The sequence below is a fragment of the Platalea leucorodia genome (genome assembly GCF_965183815.1).
Source record: "Platalea leucorodia genome assembly, chromosome: 2".
Classification (NCBI taxonomy): domain Eukaryota; kingdom Metazoa; phylum Chordata; class Aves; order Pelecaniformes; family Threskiornithidae; genus Platalea; species Platalea leucorodia.
This window is the reverse complement of record NC_138824.1, coordinates 19,530,082-19,551,797: the sequence shown is the minus strand read 5'-3', so window position 1 is coordinate 19,551,797 and position 21,716 is coordinate 19,530,082. Positions and strand designations below refer to the sequence as shown.

The following is a 21,716-nucleotide window of genomic DNA, read 5'->3' as shown; positions in this document are numbered from 1 at the left end:
AAGGCACTTTTTTACGCAGGGATAAATTTCACCCCATACCCCAAGTTTTAAGGCATATAGATTAAATATTACTGTATGAAGTTAACATTTTAGTACGTTTAAGAACTTTGCAGCCAAGCTTTGTCAGCCTATTTTCACATGAGACAGAAGAAACACATTCTGGTCTTCAGTAGTTTTCTTTCAGGAATGTCTAACAGGACCCTACATACATTAATCAAAATAAAGACTTTACAATGTTTGGCTGTAACATTTCTGGAATCAGCCATTCCAAAATATCAGATATGTCTTCAGATTCAGTTCTTTTATGGTAGGTAGATCATCTTGAATTACAGGACTTGTGTATCTAGCCCTCTAACATTTCAAGCTTTTTATTGCCTTCCAGGCTGCGTACAGAGTTTTGGTAAGGTGATGAATTTTGTACTGTCTTTTTTTGCAATTGCATCCACAAGTGTAGTTCTTGTTTTGATATTATCAGTGTAGCTTTCCAGGATGTTCACACCAGAGATCAAATATTTTATCCATGGTACTAATCGCAGGTTAAACCCAGTCCAATTTCACCTTTATTTCTTTCAAAAAATGAAAACAAAAAACCTCTTAACGTGAACTCTTTGTTCGTTGTGCTTCACAAGGTAGTTAAGCTTCCAGACATTTAGAAATAGATGCCATCTGTTTGATTTAAACTTTTATTAGAAATCCATTTCGTCTTGCTTTTCCCTTTGGCATCCTTTCCACTGGGAAATACTGAACAATCAATGCCTCTGCAGTTCAAACTGTGGGAGAAGGGAAAAGGCAAAAAAGGAGGCAAAAACAGGAACAAGAAAAACTCTGCTAACCTAGTTTATCGTCAGTCAACTCAAGGTATTATCCAGATGCTATCACCAGTGTTTTCAACATTCTGAATACACATTTAAGAAGTTTTGACAAGAAAAATGTGGTATCAATTGAGGAGAAAAAACTGGAATTGTAAAGTAACAAATATACATAGTAGTTTCTTGTTTTTCTGTAACTCAAGACTTCCTTGCCAAATGAATTAATAAAAATCAGATGGTAGAAATGCTGCTCTAAAGATCTAAGAAAACTCAAATGATGAAATTAATACATTTGCTTATTGTGTAGCAAATGCTTTGCTGAAGTAAGCCATATTTGCTGCACAGTCCTTGAGATATCCTCACATGTGCATTTTTGGTTTTTTTAACTGCGGAGCTCTCGTCAAAAATTCTGAGTTACTTGCCTTGTAGTACCAGTCCTGAAATTTTTTACAGCACTCTTCACTGCAGAAATCTCTCACTACACCATCAAGTTCCTTAGTTGCTCCCTTTTTGCACAGCTGTGAGCAGTAATTACAAGTAACACATCTCAGTCCTAACCGTCTTGCAAAGTCTTGTTTATATAGCAGCTTGCAGCCTGGAAACAGATTTTAAACATTAGGAACAAAGTAATTTTTACAGAGAGATATCACAGTTAAGAGTTAAATATTGAAAATTAAATGAATACAACAACAGCTAACAATTGGGGCTTCAGACAAATTCAGGTTGCATAACAGACGATATTTTAAGACATTTTTACCTGAATACCTTTCCTGCACAACTCTACGGTTTCAGGTGATGTCTGCATCTTTTGCAAAACACTACGCTTGAATTTGTGCTTATGAAAGTCCTGAATAAACAGTCAGAAAAAATACATAATTTTCTTTTCATATAGACCCATGCAAAAGTGTTGACTTGGAATTACATTGCTCAGTTACACATCCTCAGAATGCTACATATCCAGACAATGACAAGCAGAAATTTGAAGCTAGACAACACTATCCACTAAAACAATACCTATCTTCAAGGATCAGCTTATTTCTATTACTACTTTCATTCATATTAATACAACAAACCACTTAAGACAACTCATTAATTTTTAAGAACACTAATATGTACAAGATGACCTAAGAACTGAGGAGTTTTTTAAAAAAATACAACTATAAAGTAAGCAATGATCAGTACTGAGAATAATTATGCAATGACAGCAGTTTACATATGAAATTTGTATAGGATTTGTATGCAATGAATCTTTTGGCTTTTTTCTTTTCACATCAGGTGTGTTTTTTTTTTTCCGCATTTGCTATGCAGTCATAATTTCAGGGTTGCCATAATGAGAGCTATATTCTTCAATAATCTGATCCTCCCTCAAGCAAATTAGAGAAGACATTCTAACGTATTAAAGGCATTAAAAGATGAATACTGTAGCTATTACATAGGCTATTTTGAGAATATAATGTATTTAAACTACCTCAAATCTAGCGTCTATTCAAGCTGATGCCTAAATCATATACCATATATCTCTGTAATTGTGCTAATTTTACAGGAGAGAACAGTATGAGAAGATGAAGTAACAGTCTATATTAAACACCGGAGGGACAAGATAACATCTACACAGACCTTTAATCTAAGGTATTGCACCTTTTTTTACAATCTCCCAAATATCACAGTACCACCAAGACCAGAACTCAAGTCTTCCAAGTGCCCACTCTGCTAGGGCATATAGTCTAACACATGCAGACTTCTGTACTTCTGGTAAGTTAAGAAAATCAGTATGTAACACACATGCTGCACTTCCTCTGGCATACAGAACATAAAAATACTAAAATTATAATGCATTCAGTAATTTCAATTAAGTGACTTGTGCTGTTGTCTATTAGGGTAGAATTTCACATGTGTGAAACTGATACTATTTTAAAATCACTAAAAGCACAAGAATGCAAGTGGAAGCTGCAGCAGCCAGCCTCTTCCAAAAACAAAAGGTTATTGAGCAATTTTAACTTGCAATGCTATAAGCTTTGCTAACAAATTAAATTTCCTAGCAATGTCAAAACAAGACAATTATAGAATAGCGTACAAATAAGACATTGTAGGTAGTAACTGTGTTTTAAACTGCCTTTTTTTTTTGTAGTTATATATCTGATTCTTTAACAACAGAACAAATAAAATTACTAACACACAAAACAGGCAGTGCAGATGGAAAGTGCCAAATCAAGCAATCATCCTTACAGTGCAAGTAATTTGGATGTTAAATACACTGCTCTGAGGGAAAAAATAATCCTGAAGATACCAGTGTGTGGAAGCTATTAGTTAAAAATACCCATTAAAGCACTGAAAATGTCTTGCCAGTATTTTTTCCTGCTGGCTGTATCTCTCATTATTGTATGGGGCATCAGATTCTTTCTGCTTCTTCACAATTCCAGAGATAGCTCAGCACCGCAATGTATCCTCCTCTTTGGCTGTGCCTTAGAAGAGCCTCAGAATGCTGCATCAACCTTTAAAGACTATAGATTAGAAGTAGTACTCTACTACCAATCAGACAAGCTATGTGCACCCAGCTAAATAGTCTACAAAAAGGAATGGACAAAAGTTGACATTTTTCTTGGCTGCTAAACTATACGGAATAAAATTGAAGATACTGATGTTACATTAAAAAGAAGTTATCAGGTAAGAAATTTTCCATTCTACAGTCAAACATCTCCCACATCTCTGTGACTCATGGAAAATAATGAGCAGTGAACATTAAGTAAGGGGAAACAAAAAGTCCAGAATTCTAGCCCTAAAGACTAAATGCCTGAAAAACATGGAGGTTTTTTTATAGATTACTGACTGCAGGGCTTCTGGCTGAAGGAAGCCTCTACAGAAGATAGAAAACCCATCTTTATAAAACTTTAGATGTTGACAGAAAATTGTTACAACCCTGAAGACCTCTAAAATGGAAGTATAGGTTTTCTTTCTGCAACATCATGAGCAAAATTCTTCAGATTTGTCTGATACTTTTTTATGTCTTTGTAACAGGTAACTTAATCCACCTGACCAGGGAACATTTGGTTGCTCCAAGATCGTGCCACTTCAGACAAAGGGAAAACAAAATGGCTTTCTTTTTATAGGATGTATTTGAATTAGGTCCTTGGTACTCTGTGCATACCTAGGATATAACTTTTTATTATAATGCTATGGTTTTAATTGGAATAGTAAGACTTTCTTTGAAGTATGGAAAAAGGTATTCGCCTTTGGCAAAACAGATTCTGAGCTCAAACAACTTGGTCTTCACGGTGCACAATGTAAATCATGAATCAACAGAGCACTAGCATCCATGCTGGCTTTATAGATGTGACCAAGAAGTGGGATTTGACTGACAGTATGTTGTGGATAGGTAAATCGAAAAAGCATTGGTTGTCTGATCTTTCCAATATCAACACTAAAATCCTGAGGGTTTGGCCAGCCTAACTCCCCTGGGGACTTGGGGTTCATGAGTATAAGCACTGCCTAAGACAAACAGCTGACAACCCCAACATTTTGAACAAAAAGATATGAGTAAAATCCTAAGTTCCTCAGGATTTCTGCTATAACACCACACACACATGTTACAGTGTGACTAGATGGAAATCTCTAGTGCTTCAAAGTGACTCTAAGAGAAAATAGCTCTTAATTTCAAAGAAAAAAATCTAAGTGCAGGTCATTTGGTTCCAGCTACACAGGTGACCACCTCGCAAGTCAACTGCCTCAGACCATTAAGGAGCATTTTCAGACTAATTATCTCCAACTCAAAATCTGAACCAGACAAAAAAGAAGTAGCTGAGTATCTGCTAAATCAACGTAACGTATCCTTAATTATGCTATTAGAATTCTGGCTTCCAAGCAAAACCCAACACAAAACCTATCCCTTCCAACAGCCCTGAACTTTGGTTCCCCCCATAAACTGTAGAGAGAGGATAAGGATCTGAACACATGCAACAGAGGCTTACTAAGAGGACAACACACAAGTAGTTCCTCCAAACCTTTACTTCAGGCATGTTCCAGGTCAAGAGAGCTTCCTTCCTCTTGGCAGACCCAAGAACTGCCAGGTCCAGCCCTGCAGAGCTACCCACGGTAGGAAACATGCTTCACTTAACTGTCTGCAGACTCAGTGCAAGCAAACTACTACGAACCTGATCCTATTCTACCAGCAGCACTTACCTGAATGAAGGGAAGTTCAGAACATTCACACATCAAGCAGCTGTGAAAAAGGATTGCTGAACTAGAAACTCTTCCTGAGTCCTCAACACCAGTCTCTTTTTACCCGAGAGAATAGCATCTTTTATAGAAAGTATTTGTTCCATCCTAAAAGCAATTAGTTTTTTACCTCTGAAAGGCTGTACGTACTCGACTATCCTTCCCCTCCTTCAAGCTACACACAAGACTTGCTGTTCTCTCATCTTGTAATAACTTCAACTGGTATCCTTTAACAACTTCATCTAGAGGAGAATAACAACAGGCCTATCATATCACAAGCCTGTAGTATCAAGAAGCCTGCAGCATTACAAGCTAGGTCTTGAAGATTTCTGCAGCTATGTTCCATCCACCTCTCTCTGCTGCCTCCCTCTGTATTGGTTTGAATGCAATAGCCATCTCTTCCATACCCACATTCCTATCACCTGCTGTCTCTGGCTTCACCATAAACATCACTATCCTTAGGAAAACAGATGTGATGCATCCAATTTTGGGTCCTGCTTGCATTACCATTAAAACAGACCCCATCCTCTCTGTGTAACAGAAAGGCTGTGTATCCCACTTCCTTCCTTGTCTTCTGCTTAAGAATCTTGTATTATTTTATTATTCAACTCAACTTTTATACATCCTCAGTTTATCCTAGTATTTTCTGATATTAGATACTAGCTCCTTCATTTCTCCTCCCTCCTACTCCCATGCAGTTACTCAGTTCTTGCTTCTTCTGAAATCTTTTCCACTTGATTATTCTTTCAGGTTAATAAGAAGCATCTTTATAAGCTTTCTTCTTGTGCTCATAATCTCAGCACTTCAAATTGCCATCACCCCTTATCTGCAATAGCCAATGCCGTCTTCGCTTTAAGAACTGTCTCAAACCTCTTCAAAGACACAACAGTGGAATTAACGCCAAAGAATGCCAATCTAACAAGGACCACTGTAGTCAAACAATGCACAGGATTTCACTTGATATTCTTTACCATGTTAGAAATTAGCTCTCTATGATAAAAAAATCTCAAGATTCAGCACAACCGGTACTCAAATTAAAATTTAAATGACATTACTTTAACAGTATCAATGTTCTCCCTCTGTAGACAGAGGGAACATAAGCATATAATCTCTTGCTCAGCATAGTTTTAACTTTCAACTTTTTCAATTACAAGAACGCTGCCAGAAGCATCAAAATCCAGGTTAACAAGTTAAAATTTTCAAGTCATTCCAGAAGATATGTATTCAACAAGCAATAACTGGAAAGTACATCTATGCAATCAGACTCTTCCACCAGTGGAATCTCACAAGAACCAACTCTCCAGCTCTTCCATGTGTGTTTGTCTGGAAGGCACAGACCTGTGCTTTCCTTCAGCATAGCCAAGAGCCTTCACTTGGTGCTTCTGCAGCTAGGGAGCCTGTTAAGTGTTTCATAAGGGACTTTCGCGATTTGAATATGCTGTCTTTTTTACCTTAACTCATTTTTATCAGCAGAAAAATATCTTCGAGCTTTTACAGTAACAAAATTTGTTTGGAATAGTCAGCTGCAGCAAAAAGATTTAACACCAGACTACTAAATAAGACGACATGCCCTGAACAACTGCACTGTGCCAATCAGTGTTCCCTAATGAAAACCACCGTGGCTCAAATGGATGTCAGGGATGTGCCACTGTAATTTTTGTCAATAGCAGTCAAAGGAGACTCTATTCTCTCAGAACAACTCAGGCACCTCAAAATCCCCCCGAAGCTGACTTCCACTTTCCTATTAACCTGATTCGTGGGAAAGGATTACCTTCCCTCAGTAACAACATAACTCTTGCAATTGTGAAAGGGCGTTTTTACAGATCATACATTTTACAGTATTTAAAACGTGTTCTGCTTTTCGTTTGTCCCCTTTTGCCAGGATATTCCAACTCAGCACCAAATAAACCTTCAAAATAAAGCGACAAGGAAGCAGGTATTTCAGATTAGAATTTATCTCACAGGGACACTGCCAAAGGAAGTGGTCAGAAGCAAACCCCAACTGTCTAACATGCTAGGCTAAAGCTGAAAAGGCACCATAGCAAGCACAAGTTATTTTAACATGGTAGGCCACTGTCAGAGCTGCAGAGAGGGAGATAACAGCTCTGTGAAACACAAACCTGAGAGCTTGTAACAGAAGATTTTTATTACGCAAAACACTTAACTGTGATATGAAATTTTACATACACTAAATGTCTTTTTTTCCCCTCTAACTACATTCTTTACAACTTACCAATCCTTGATAGCTTTATGAGGTCCTATTGCAAAGTAGCATGGAGTTAGGAAGTTGTAATTATGCCACAAAATTTTTCATTAAAATGCGTGCTTTACTACTATCTTCAAAAATTTCTGTATGCTAACCCAAATTCTGCACATTTTTTTTTTAAAGGTGTATCAGTGTCTCTAGAAACAGATAGTTGATAATGTAAACTATAAAAAAAGCTGTGTTTAAACAGTTTCTGTAGCTCTCATGTTTAACAATAATGAAACCAACATCAGGAATGAAGAAGTTCAAGCAGGCTTGATGGCAAACCCCTTCACGTAGGGGAACACCGCAGCTCAGCATGGCAGGGCCAGTGCACCAATTTTTCCTCAGCGCAGCTCACCTACTGTATAAGCCCAGCAACTATAACTAAGTCTTAGCAACACTTCATATCACATATCACTTTTGAAACCAGTTTGTTAATGTTTCTAGTAACAACAGGACTTGCTATAAGTTTCAGGTATCACAGAATCACAGAATGGTTGGGATTGGAAGGGACCTCTGGAAATCATCTAGCCCAACCCCCCTGCTCAGGCAGGTTCACCTAGAGCAGGTTGCACAGGATCACGTTCAGGCGGGTTTTGAGTATCTCCAGAGAAGGAGACTCTACAACCTCTCGGGGCAGCCTGTTCCAGCGCTCTGTCACCCTCAAAGTAAAGAAGTTGATGGAACTTCCTGTGTTTCAGTTTTGCCCGTTGCTCCTTATCCTGTTGCTGGGCACCACTGAAAAGAGCCTGGCCCCATCCTCCTGACACCCACCCTTAAGATATTTGTAAGCATTGATAAGATCCCCTCTCAGTCTCCTCTTCTCCAGGCTAAACAGACCCAGCTGTCTCAGCCTTTCCTCGTAAGAGAGATGCTCTGGTCCTCCAATCATCTTTGTAGTCCTCTGCTGGACTCTCTCCAGCAGTTCCTTGTCTTTCTTGAACTGGGGAGCCCAGAACTGGACACAGTACTCCAGATGTGGCCCCACCAGGGCAGAGTAAAGGGGGAGGATAACCTCCCTCGACCTGCTGGCCACACTCTTCCTAACGCACCCCAGGATACCATTGGCCGCCTTGGCCGCAAGAGCACATTGCTGGCTCATGGTTAACTTGCTGTCCACCAGGACTCCGAGGTCCTTCTCCGCACAGCCGCTTTCCAGCAGGTCAACCCCTAACCTGTACTGGTGCATGGGGTTATTCCTCCCTACGTGCGGGACCCTACACTTGCCTTTGTTGAACTAAATATCTTAACTGGTTGTGAAACATTCGTATATAAGCACCTGTATGAAATTTAACACACTCGTGTTTAGGCTATTCCCAATATCTGTAATGTTTTCATATAAATCTAAAAATTAATCAACTAAACATTTAATAGTATACTTCATTGAACAACGCACTGCGCAGCAGTAGCTGGAAAAATGCCACTCTAAAATTTACGATGCTTTAACTAAACATACATCTTTCCTAGACATACTTCGTTCTGAAATCACTTAATTTCCTAAATTTCTTTTTCCATTTGTCAGCTCTACAGTATTTCAAAAGGGGTTATCTCTACTTAGATGAAACATCAGAATTGTCTACATTGAGTTTAATTTGCAGAATCCATAATTCCCAGAAACTTATTAGCATATGTCAAGATGATAGTACAGTTGCTAGTTTCATAGCTGTCTTATCTATATTATCCATTTGAAAGGAACTCCCAAGCATCAGATAACTGAGTTACTCCGCAGCTTACTGACCTTCTCCTTCCAAGAAGCAGACTACTGGATATGAACCAGTGTTATTAAAATTCACATTATAAAATTATTACAAAGCCTGTGTTATTTAAATCATAACACTTAGTTCTATCAAAAAGATGAATTAAATGCAAAATAAGTCTACAAGTAAAAAAGTTATGGTGATACTCATCATAAAATAGTTCCATTGCTGGACTGCCAAAAACTGATTTGTTCTCCTAGACCCTCAGAAGAGATATATATATTAAAACCCCCAAAAGTCAATAACCTGAAGATTTCCTCAGGATTAAAAACTTGCACAGCCTATCCTCAGTTGTCACTCATGTAACTATACATACATAAAAATGCACAAGCAACTTTGATCATCTTGCTTTAGCATATACATCTTATTTAATTTAGATCCTGATATTTTTGTATGAGGCATTCTAGTGGCAAAACACCAGGACAAGTTTAATTTCCAAAGCCTCAGCACCAGGGGAACAGATTAAACTTTTTCAACTAGTCCATTCAGGTTGTTCGTCCTCCACGTAGCATCCGAGTTTTGGACAGAAACAGAAAAAGCATACTGTACTCCATGAAAGAATTAATAATCATCTTTAGCACAAATGATAGGTCAGTTCTAATTACACCTTATTGCAATGGAAGTTTCAGCTGGTCACTGCACATACTTTTAAATATCTCAGGAGAAACATATACAGAAAGAGAGCTGGAATGAAACTGCACAGAAATACTAATCCCGGAGACTTTAATGTGGGTGCCAGGGTTTGTGTGTAAATATATACATATGTGCATGTGTAAAAAAACCTCAAGTATGAAGAACATGAGCAGAGGAATGACAACATCTTCAGTACTTCGGCTAGGCAGGCATAAGCAGTCAAGGGATATTTGTGGTTGATCTTATACACACTTTCCCATCAGTGTGCTTGAAGTCGAGCAAATAAACACTCTTGCAGAAATTTCAACACCTGTTTAACTTCTGTTGATTTTATCTAGGAGCCTTCTTTTATAAACATACACCTGAAATTTTCCAGTATTTTCCCTTGAGAGTTCAATTTCTTCCAAAAATGCAAATAACTTTTGTGACTGAGCACCTTAGGTTACTTCTTCTTAAACTGTAATACATTGTCTTCTGGTGAACAATAATTGCATGCTCAACAAAATAATCTATGTTGGTGAAGTTTCTTGAACACTTTACAATATCAAAACCAGCATGGCCTCCATATCCAACAAGTTTAGTTGGTACCCCTACTAGTTTTTCTACTTTACAAACAGTTGGACATATCTCTGGAAAAAGGCTATGACATCAAGGAAAAAAAACTGGTGGCGTTTGGGTGCCTGGAAAAGAGGGAAGAGAAATCTGTCACCTCTGATGATGGAACTTCTATTTGTTGACCTCCATTAAGTCCATCTAAAGACCTGGCCCTCTCCTCCCCACGTCAGATCTAAAAAGCATTAACTCTTGGATTCCACTGTTTCTGCAGCAGTGACAATTGTTGGTTTTCCTTTAAAATATGGAGCCTAGGGTGTTTTCTACAGAGCTTCTGTCCAGATCAGCAGTTTATTTTCATCGGGTAACAGAGACAGCTTTTTTCATATGCATCACAAAGTAGACCTAAGCTAAAGCTAACAGATGTGTGCCATATTTATTCAAGTTACATTCTACCTAACAGTGCTTTTGACAACCTTCTCTCTATTACTCAGTGGTTCAGTTCATCACAGTAAGATGATAAACTTTGTTTTAATGGTAACATTTGGCATATTCATCCTCATAAAGATCACCTTTGCTCTCAAGCTGGCAGTCCAACACATGCAAACTCAGGACCCACGCTAAGACGTCTGGCAATGGATTCCCCCCATGTAGTAACTGTATTCATGCAGAAGAGAGTGTTTTTATTTCTTTCCTTCCTCAAATTCTCCAACAGGAAATAAAAGTTCTCACTTATTTCAAGCCTCCTCATACAGAAACAGATCTACGCAAATAGTAATATGGCATAGCTCGCATTATGAATCTTACTGATTTCATTGTGACAGCCACCAGGCTTTAAAATGAGGGAGTCATAAGTGTTCACAGTAATACCAGCATATACTGTAATCTCCAGGCCAAAAAATGTTTGCTCTTGTCTTTGAATATATTCTGTGGAATTGTTTTATTCACAGAAACATTTTCAGATGTTATTGAGTACTGCAACGACACACTGTAAAACTGGACCTTGCTTTGCCCTTTTTTCCTCTCCAGCTATCACTTCACAGTCCAGAACACAAGACGAAAGTAATGATGGCAAAGAAACCTAAGCCACCACACTCCATTCATCACAAGAAGACGACTGCAGAGTCCAGAGCTATAAGGGAACGGCATGGAGGGAAGGCTGCCTCCAGCCCCGCACTCCACCCCTCTCCAGCTTAACAGGATCCTGTTACAAGCAAATTGGCACATCTGCTGTTTAATCTGCTTGAAAGCAGAGATCTTCAGCAAGGTTTATCAAATGACATTGAAATTTTTGTTATTATAACTAATGAAAAAAAATATTCACTATATTCTCCAGAGACAGGTCATCCAAACTCATAGTTAAAACTTCTAAGATCAGGATTAAATACCGATATTGAAGGACAGCTCAACAGAAGTAGAAAGGATAGGTTCTTGTTAAGACTGTATTTTGCTGTTTCTATTAAAACAATATTTCAATGCAACTTAAAAGAATTCTGTGTCCATATACCTCCTTTTTGGTTTGTTTTCCTTTTGGAAATCCAAATCATTAGTCAGGAAAATTATGACAGTAATCAACATACATCAACAGGCATCATTCAAGTTAATGCTTGAATAACCATTCTAAGCCAACATAGAATTTCCACTATCATATTAAATTTTGAAACTACTAATCAAATAGAAAGCTTGCTATTCCTCAATGCAGTTAGTGTTGGTATAGGCTCTGCTGCATAAATTAAAAAAAAAAAAGAATTTATGTATAATTTTTTGTGCATATGTATATATGCATGTGCATACATGTATGTGTATGTATTTATACACACATACACTTAAGAGTGTTGCTTGCTCCTCCTTAACCTGGAGTAAGTAGTGAAAAGCTTAACAAAAGACCATAAAAGCAGCTCAGATAAATTAGCAGGTACATGCACTAATAGTAACAAGTACGTGCACTTCATTAATAATAATGAAGAAACTTCTGGTTTAGCCTCAAGTACAACAGAATGAGTTGTTACCTTAAATTTTAACATTAAATATAAACATAGTAAGTCAACTGCAGTAAAACTACAATGACCTATACCTTAGAAAAAAACCCAAACACATACATACCTTCACTACAAAAGGGTCTTTTGATGCCAGAGAAATTCACCGTCTCATGCAGCGTTTTCTCTTCTTGACAATATTCACAGTATGTAACTATGCAGTGCAGTTTCTTATAATCATCAGAACATGCTCTGCTGCAGAACTGATACACTTTGTTCTAAATGCAAAGTTGCAAAGCATCACAAATAGGGTTAATGGATGAAATCTTAAAGTCTGGATAGTGCAACTTTAAATAATAGTTTGACATTAAGACACAACTTCAACATGCAAAGCAAACAGAAGTGCAAACACACAATTAGGGTATGACTTCTAATGCTAAAAATTAACAACTCTCACTAAAGCTGACAGTGAGTGCTACAAATACTCATCATTTCATATGAAAATGCTAAAAAGAAAATATGCCAATCAATCTTAGCATATCCTCTTCAGATATTTCTCTCCATTCACAGAGAAGGGTAACAATGGTCTGTCATATCTACAGTCATACAATAACTGAAGATGAAAGCAGATTTCAAACTTACAGCTGATCTGAAAAATTATATTTTTTCTTTAAACTCCACAGATGCTTTTTTGTTATTTATGAACACAGACGACTGCTTTTATCTGTACCAAAGTTAAATGATATTCTACAGAACCAGGTTAACTTAATTTTTTTTAAAGCTTCAATACCTTACGAAATAGTTACCTAGAAAAATTGTATTGGAGTTACCCGTTTAAACTTTTAAACACTTCATCATTCTAAAAATAACACCAAAACCCCCCTTACCTCCCATTCCAGTACTTCTGGCTTTGAACAAAAAGAACTTTTGCAATAATTACATTTTAACTGAATATCACTGGGAGAGACAAACTGACCATTTGTTGAAGACTGCACACTGAGAGTCTGAAAAACAAAAACATATATACACATCACTAAAAAAGTTACTTTTAAAATGTGTTTTTTTCAATTAAGCCTATAGTGTTTGAGAATAAACTCAGGAGCATTTCTGGCAAAAGCACAGCAGGTTAGTCTTTTCCCTCAATTCCTTTTCCCTTGTCACCTTAGGTTTTTTCAATCTCGAATCTTTACCCTTGCTTCCACCGTAATTACTTCAGGTTGTATTTCTTTTACCTTACCTTTCTAAGGCCTGTTATTATAAATGCCAAAAAAATACTCTTCCAAAACCGAACACCTGTTAATCACAAAACATGTATTTTCAGATAAATATGTTTCACAGCTTGCCTTATTTTGGTCACAAAAGTTCAGACAAAGACCTACAAACAAATATTTTCAAATCCAAACCTCACCAAGGCAGATTATCAACACCTTGCCTAAGCATACCACTTGAAAATACAAATACTAAAGTAAAAGGCCTTCAATGAGAAACCCTGCAACTACTCAGATTAAGAGAAAACTAGTCCTAGCTGGCCTCAATCACCACGGCAGGAAGATGTAATCATTCAAACAGCCAGCCCCTAAACAATTACAGGGTTTTCAGAGTGAGAAAAATACTGTAAATTGCATGTGTAGGTATGAGAATTTAATTCTAACTGAATAATTCACTTAATGCATTTCTGAGGCAATTAGTACACAGAGAACTCAATTTTACAGTATCTGTAGACTTCCAGTAGGTCTTATATACCTACAGAACAGTCTTTTGCACGTTCCCTAGATCAAGCAACAACTATTCGTGCATTACACATGCGATGTTCAATACAAAATTTTAATCAGTAGTGATCACAGTCACTTGAAGAATCCAGAGGATGAATTTCTTATGTCTGTCTTCTCAACAAACTTCCCCACGCTGCTCGCAACAAGACAAATATATTTAAAGATGACAAGTTCTCTTCAGACAGATTTGTTAACTACCTCTCCACCTTGTAACAGCAAAAATGTAAAACATTTCTGTTACAGGATACTTCTCTTCAGACTCTCATGTTACTAAGGGTTCATCTACACTAAAAAAAAAAAAAAAAAAAAAAAATTGTGATGAGACTGATTACTGATATAAACCCTCACATAAGCGGACCGGTACTGCTGAGTGCTAGCTAGCTGTGCAAACAGTACCATTTTATGCAGATGCACTAGTTCTGTATCAGGAGTTTGCAGACATTACGTAGTCATGCACATTTCCCAGTCACGGACAGGACCTGAGAACAAAATGCCATATACAGCAGAAGAGATGCCACCTTTATCCCAACGGTCCATTGTCTCCTAACAACTTTAACAGAGTCTGATGCCCACATACAGTACATATTTTTCCCACTATATCCAGCAAATGTCCCTGTGGCTGAGAGAGGTTTGCTAGACTTTGGCTGCTCTAAATAGGTATCTGAAGACTTGTACTAACGTGGGAGCCACAAAGGCGTTTTAAGTTCAAGATCCAATCTGTGTATTTCTGCATTTGCAGGTTTATTCACAGAGCAAACACCATGCTCAACACGTGCTGCCATATGGGTTATGCAAGCACAATGAAAGTCCTAGAAGTTCTGGTTGACAACAAAAAGAAATCAAAAAGCAAGTATACCCACCACCTCCAGTCCAGGAATGAAGGAAATGTTAAAGAACTAGCAGATGTGACAACTTGTACAGAAACACTGAAGACAGAGGGAGGAACGAAGACGAAATATATTAAGTGCTCATCAAATGAAAAGCAACCATACTTTTTGATGCCTGTAATTACCTTTAAATGTGGGACCAAAACACCCTATTGTGAGGGCTACAAGTTAAGAGTAAAACATGTGGTTTTGTTGTTTTCTGATGAATAGCACTGTTAGCTTATTTTACTTCTTTTCCCAACTGTTTGCTGTGGTAGAAATTCAGGCCCTACATAGTCTAGGGGGCAGGTAACTGAACAATAACAAAAGCTAGAGATGTGAGAACAATGAGTTTGAGACTGTTTAAAATTAAAACTTGTTTTAAAGAATATATGCATCTAACTGGAGATAAAAAAATCTAAACAATTAAGCATTACTGCTTCTAAAACAAAACCAGTGTTTTTTATCACAAACTCCTAAGGTCAACTAAATATTTGCCCACAGAAATCAGTAAAGAACTGCATTCATATTACTGGAAGTTCTAAACCAAGCAGAAGATGGTTGTAAAACCAACAGTTAATCACAAGATGATTTTGTATGCCTCCTTACAAGTTTCTATTATCCTGCTTACAATTAAGGACTGCTTCTGTATAGTATTTTAATGAGTCAAGATGACATGCACATAATATTTTCATCTTGCTTTGGCTCTAACTTACAAGATGCTTAGAATAGAGAATATCTTCAGGAATTATTTGGGAGCATTATTACGCACAAACAACAATGCAGCAAAAAGACTGTAAATTCATTAAAATCTTGCACAGGTCATGCTGAACACCAAAGTTTTATCAATGTTGTGCTTTATCAAAGATACCTTTGAAATCATATACATATACATGCGCTCTTTTGAATATCTTAAATTCAATTAAAAAAAAAAAGTTATGTTTAATCTGACTTTTTTTGAGCCTGCCCTGAAAAACAGGAGCATGGGAATGCCAAGCAAAGCGAAAAATCATTGTAAAGCCCTTTTCAGCCTTCAACGCAACCACCTCAAAACTGCTCTAAGCTCCCAAATTACCAACAAACAGCAGGCAGACACAGCCTAGGACTCTTCTGAGAAGACCAGCGGAGTAGCACAGCTTCTGCCTTGCCCCTGCCACCACAGCACAAGCAAGAGAAGCATAAGAGGGGTTATCCTTGCTCACAGCAACACAAAATCAAATTGTGGAAACATTTCTGTACATAAACTTCTATGTGGAAGGGCTAGTAGGCAGCCAGATTGTGGTCTTTTTTTTCTAGTTGAGAAAAAAAAAAATCTTTGAAAGAATCAAGTTGCTCTTAATGTGAAAAAGAGAAGCAAATACATATGAGGAATCTTTTACACACAGACATCCACTAGGACGGTTCCACAAGCAAAGTCAGGGGCACTAAATTAAACAGGGAAGGAACCAAACACTCACCTTACGCTCATGCACACACAGACCTTCCAGCCTCAGCGTGGAAGCCTCAATTATTTTTATTATGATCAAATTTGGAAAAGTATTTGTGACAAGCATACCAAGCTTCCTCCACACTTCCTGCTGCAACACACTCTTTTTAAATATATGTTTGTGTGTGTGTGTCTGAGAAAGAGAGATGTAAGGTACATAAAGAACACTTAAAGACACCATAATGATGCTGAAAGAGAACACAACATTAGTGAAAAACCAGGGCGAGTAATCTGCTGAAAAACATTGTACTTATTCTTACACATACTGGTCCTACAACTCTCCACATACATCCATAAACTGAAAATAAATCAAAGCTTTAGCACAAATTTTTTGAAAATTTTGCATAGACTCATGTTTTGCAAGATAGCTTGTACTTTAAGACACTTATACATTTTCTAACTTTGGGAAGACACTTGTACTACAGCCTCCACATTCACAATAAATAAATTAGCAGTTTATTTTTCCTTAAGAGACAAGTTCAGAGCAAGATCTTCAACTGACCCAGTAAAGGTACTGACAGCAAAACTGGCTTAAAACAATGCAACTTTGGAACAGTTCTGTCCTTAACTCTGCAATAACATCCTCCAAGACAGAGCATGAAAGACGACAAGAAACAGTCACACTATTCTACCACCAACTCCCAAACAAAAAAAGTCACATCAAGCAGGCTATTCTCTCCCTTTTACTCTCTTTCTTACAAGGATGAATGCTCTTGCAAACTCTGCACAAAGGAGAACGTAGATATGGACGCAAGTTGCACAACAAGCAGCTTGACAGAATCTTTCGAATATTTTAATACATTAAAACAACAGGTAGCTGGAAACAAAAGATTATTCATAAGATAAAATGACAAGTAACCCTAAAGTACTGTAAACACATTGGGAATTTAAATATTCCAACCCATGTGTAAACAAAAAAGACTAAAATTTTTGTGGAAGGGAGACAGACCTGAAACAGCAGTTATTCTGTTCTGAAAAGGGTAAACCCTAGCAAAGAAAAACATAAAGGAAGAAAAGGCACAGTAAGAAAAAGGGATGAAAATAATGCCAGAAAATTAAAACAAGAGGTATCTGCATTAGTAAACAGTGAAAAATATGGTGTACCATAGTAAATCAGCCATTTTTTCAAAAGATCATTGCAGAAAGCGTTGCAATTGACTGAATGGATTAAACCATTTCCTCAATTCAAGTTCAAGCCCTTATGTGTCACTTCGGTATAAAAAAGCCTCAAGGCAACACTTACAGTCCAATGCTCACATTGTGGTATACTGTCCTTTCCGTCTAAATACTAAATGAACAGAAAAAAGAAGCTGTTCTCATACAATTAACTCTTCCCTAATGGTGAATACATTTTATTCTTCTAGACAGTGAATATATGAAAACTGTCAAAAGTCAAAATCTGACAGAGATGTTTGAGCAAACTAACTGTAAGCAAGTGACCACCTACCCATTCTTAGTCTTTTTGAGAACTCACAGACTGTACGGCTGCTCTAATTTAACTCCATTACAACATTAAAGAGACAGATCTACATGTAGCACTGAAACTGCAACAGAAGCATCAGCAAGGTCTCAGTAAGATCAGAAACTCACAACCAGCATCAACTGATCCGGCAGTCATATTCAATAATGTTGCTTCATGTTGACTTATCTGCAAATCCAAGAAGGCCCAAGCTGTATTTGTCATTCACTAGCTTTATTTTTCTCACTCAAATAGCAGAAAGGTTTTGTTCTGAGAGCTCTTGGGGCTGCAATCAATTGTAAGACCATGTAGAATAAAATAGATGCTGAATGAGTTTGCAAGAAGTATTACAGATTTGTCATGACATACTAACAATCTGCATCTATTTTGTTAATCAGTTCCACTGACAGACATCATTGACATTGCTTAGGATGGAAGCACAGAACAGGGCTACATGACGGAGGTATATATCCTCTATCCAGGGTATATTAAGGAAGCAATTAAGAGATTGATTTGCTTTCCAGTTGACAGAAAACAGCAAAGTTTAATGACAAATGGGAAAACTCTGTATGGGTGTAACTGTTCAACAGCACGTGAGAAGGCAATTATCAATTATACAGTGCACATCTACAAAATCTGTTTTTACGTTCAAAAACTGAAACATTTTCTTTAAAAATGTTCTTTGATCACCTAGAGATTAATCACTACAAGAGATTTTACATATGCTTTAACCTTAAGTCATATTAAAAATATGACATTTTCAAAAAGCATAGCAGCCTCTTCCAGTATGCCTATCATTAGGCTTGCAACACTCCGTTTTCTGGACATAATTTAAACAGCTAGTTTTGCCCATAAATGTTCTAATGGCTTAGGCTATAACCTTTCATTTCAGAGACAGTCTCTATTCCCCATGGCACACCTTTGTTAGTACAATATTCAACATGAGAACTTTGTTACTGTATTTAGTATGAGAGAGATGAAATTTGTTGATCTTCAACGCAAAACAGCAAGGCTCATCTCCATAAAGAGGCTGTGGTGGTAAAAATAAGATGAGCAGTGATATTGCTTTGTGTCTTCTTACGGTATCAAGGAGAAATGAGTTGTTATTATCCGATTTTCTAAGTTGAAGATAGCAGCTAATGTTATCATCATGAAAGAGTACTTTGATCAAAGACATTGTTATGAGCCAGAAGCATCTGCTATGTTAACTATAACTCATAAACATGTATATACAAGCAAGTTAGTTTAATACGCAAATACTTAACACAAACACAGGTACACAAATATTTAGGGAGGAAAAGATTTAACACAACAGCTAACCTGAAATTTAGCTACACAACTGGAACTGCAAAAGTTGTACAGTTTTCCATCAGGCATTGTGGCTTGATACTGAGGTAAAGAGTTTCGTTTACAAAAGTGGCAAATAATTCCCATACCTAAAAGAAAAACGTAGTTTACAAACAAACACAAAATAGTAGCGCAAAAAAAAAAAAAAATACTGGATTACAGGTCAGCTCTTCCCACCATTTCAATGTAAAAAGCTAAGATTTGTCTGTTTTCCAGTCAGCTTCTACAAGTCACGTAAAACAAAAGAAACCGCAGAGGTTTTGCTGAATTCTTCCGTTGAAGATCAGCATTAAATATGAAATAGCACCTTTTTCTATAAAATTCACTAGAGCATTTTCAACTTTGAGTTTGCTGAATTGAGATCTATGCCTGCTTTGCATATTGAAGAACACACATTTTGAGTTATTTACCAGTTCCTTTCACCCAGATTAAAAATTTTACCTAGAGAATATCCGTATACATTATAACTACCTCTATCCTTGTCCAGTTTGTTGCTTGAGGAGATAAAATGGGGTGGGGTTGGATCACAGACAAGAGAATATTAATGCATATGCATGAAAACTGCACTGTCATTCTGTGACACATCAGAGCACATTACGTCTCAACATCTTTTTCCCCAGAAGCCTTAAGACAGTTGAAAACTGTTTCTGACATCAAGCAAAAAGGCCAGTGGGGAAAGTGACCCCTCATGGGTCCATTTACTAGTGTTGAATTTAAGATGATATTTTTTTTTTTTAATAAGTTTGAAAACTTAGTCATATCTACATAGATTAATTCTAAAACAAAACAACCCACCCTCAGTGTTCAAACTTTAAAAAAAAGTCTACTCTTATCAGTGATGAAAATCCATCATCCTTTTCACTTACTTTGTGATTTTGCATATTTTGATTTGTGTGTGTTCATGCATGCAGTTGAGCAGTATGGCTCCATATATCCATTAGGTCCTATGCACTGAGTCATGTCAAAAAACCTGCACTGAGCTCTGCAGCCAGTACAAGATGTTAATTTGCCATATTTCTAAAACATAAAACAAAGCAAAACAATGCATTAGTTAAAACTATGTTTGGCTTTTGGTTTTAAATTATGGTATAACAAACACAGAAGAAAACTTATTTATTTACTTCTTCAATTTACTTCTCCATCAGAACCTTCCTATATTAACTAACTCTCATGATCATCTTCTCAAGAAGATTCAGCACTATGGTTGAGTCTCTTACTCCTGGGGGGAAGCTGGCTAAAATTAAACTTCCATGTAAAGACAAAAACCAAACACACACCCCTCAAAAAAGCCTAACCAACCAAACAAAAAACCCATCCCAAACCCCACCATCTGCAAACTGTGAACTGTGGTAAGAGTATACAGCAAGTTGTGCTGAGTTGGAGAGTTTGAAACAACACTGTTCCTCTCTCCTTGTTGATGGGGCAATGGTTCTGAGAAAAGAAACAGGAGTCTGGCACAGCAAACATGAAGGATAAATAATGGTGCTAAACTCTGAAAAAAAATTTGTACTCTCCAAACGGTAACATCCTTAATATTACCAAGTATGAGTTAAGCATAGCAGTTTCTCAGTAACAGCACTGTTGGGAGAACCTCTGACCTCTCGACTCTCCTAGTTCCAGTCCTCCAAGCAGGAGGAACACGCTGCAGAGCTCTTATGCTCCCCATTGGATCCAATGAGGAACTGTGACCCTGTGAACCTGATAACAGACTCAATTTTGACATCTCGCAACACAGCAGTCAGTCAATCAACAGTTTTCCACAGAAGGGAACAAATGTTCTATAAAAAGCACAGAAAAGTCACACCAAGCAGAAATACCAATGACACAGTCAACACACAAGATCTATAGTTCTGATCTGCTACGTGTATTACATACTTCAGTGTTAGGCAAACATCTCAGGCACCATAAAGCAAGTTTCAGAAAAAAATGTCTAGACGCCTTCCCTGCCATAGAAGTCGTATCATGGTTTTGATAGTGATCACAGAGAACTCCTCATCTGAACAGCAATGAGTCTCCCATCAGACAGGCTCTCTCTTTATTATTAGAAAATGCCCTATTGACGCTTAGGCACTTAAGATTTCTTCCCTTCTGCTGAGCAGTAATTTTGGCACCACTTCTACCTCTTTCCCTCTTCTCAAGGACTGAAGGGCGAAGGAAAGGCAAAGCATGTTTCCTAGGTGCTTCACTTTGTTCAGAGTAACAGAAGCATCAGTTTGCTCTTCCTATCTTTGCTCTTCCTATCTTTAACTACTTAGATCTGAGAACTAGCTAAATCCAGTCTTACAGACAGCCAGGGAAGAAACTTACAGTTTTATAACATGTATCATCTTCCCTAGATTAAAAACACGTACATAAAAAACCCCATACAAATACACATGCCCCTGCCACATATCGGGTGTAGCATCTTGCAGAGACCAGCAAAATTTCAAAATACCACACAACTTCACAATCTTCACATGTTGCTTTGATGAAACCTTTACTGTGGATTTCCTTCAAAAAGGAGTATGTGTCAAGATATCAAGCTCCTACCTAGAGGAGGGTATTTTACACAACTCCAGGATCCTTCCTTCCTATCTTATTTCTTTTTCTGTTTGCCTTT

At 37.4% G+C, this 21,716-nt stretch overlaps 1 protein-coding gene across 1 annotated transcript in view; it reads right to left on the bottom strand.

The window, feature by feature from the left end:
* ZMYM2 (zinc finger MYM-type containing 2) overlaps positions 1-21,716 on the bottom strand; it is a 94,113-nt gene that overhangs the window by 24,894 nt on the left and 47,503 nt on the right. Inside the window, exons 9-13 of the mRNA XM_082335608.1 lie at positions 19,984-20,134; positions 19,091-19,206; positions 13,075-13,191; positions 12,315-12,465; positions 1,232-1,404 (exon numbers count right to left, since the gene is read on the bottom strand). Coding sequence (XP_082191734.1) covers positions 1,232-1,404; positions 12,315-12,465; positions 13,075-13,191; positions 19,091-19,206; positions 19,984-20,134 — 708 coding nt within the window. The remainder of the gene's footprint in view (positions 1-1,231; positions 1,405-12,314; positions 12,466-13,074; positions 13,192-19,090; positions 19,207-19,983; positions 20,135-21,716) is intronic.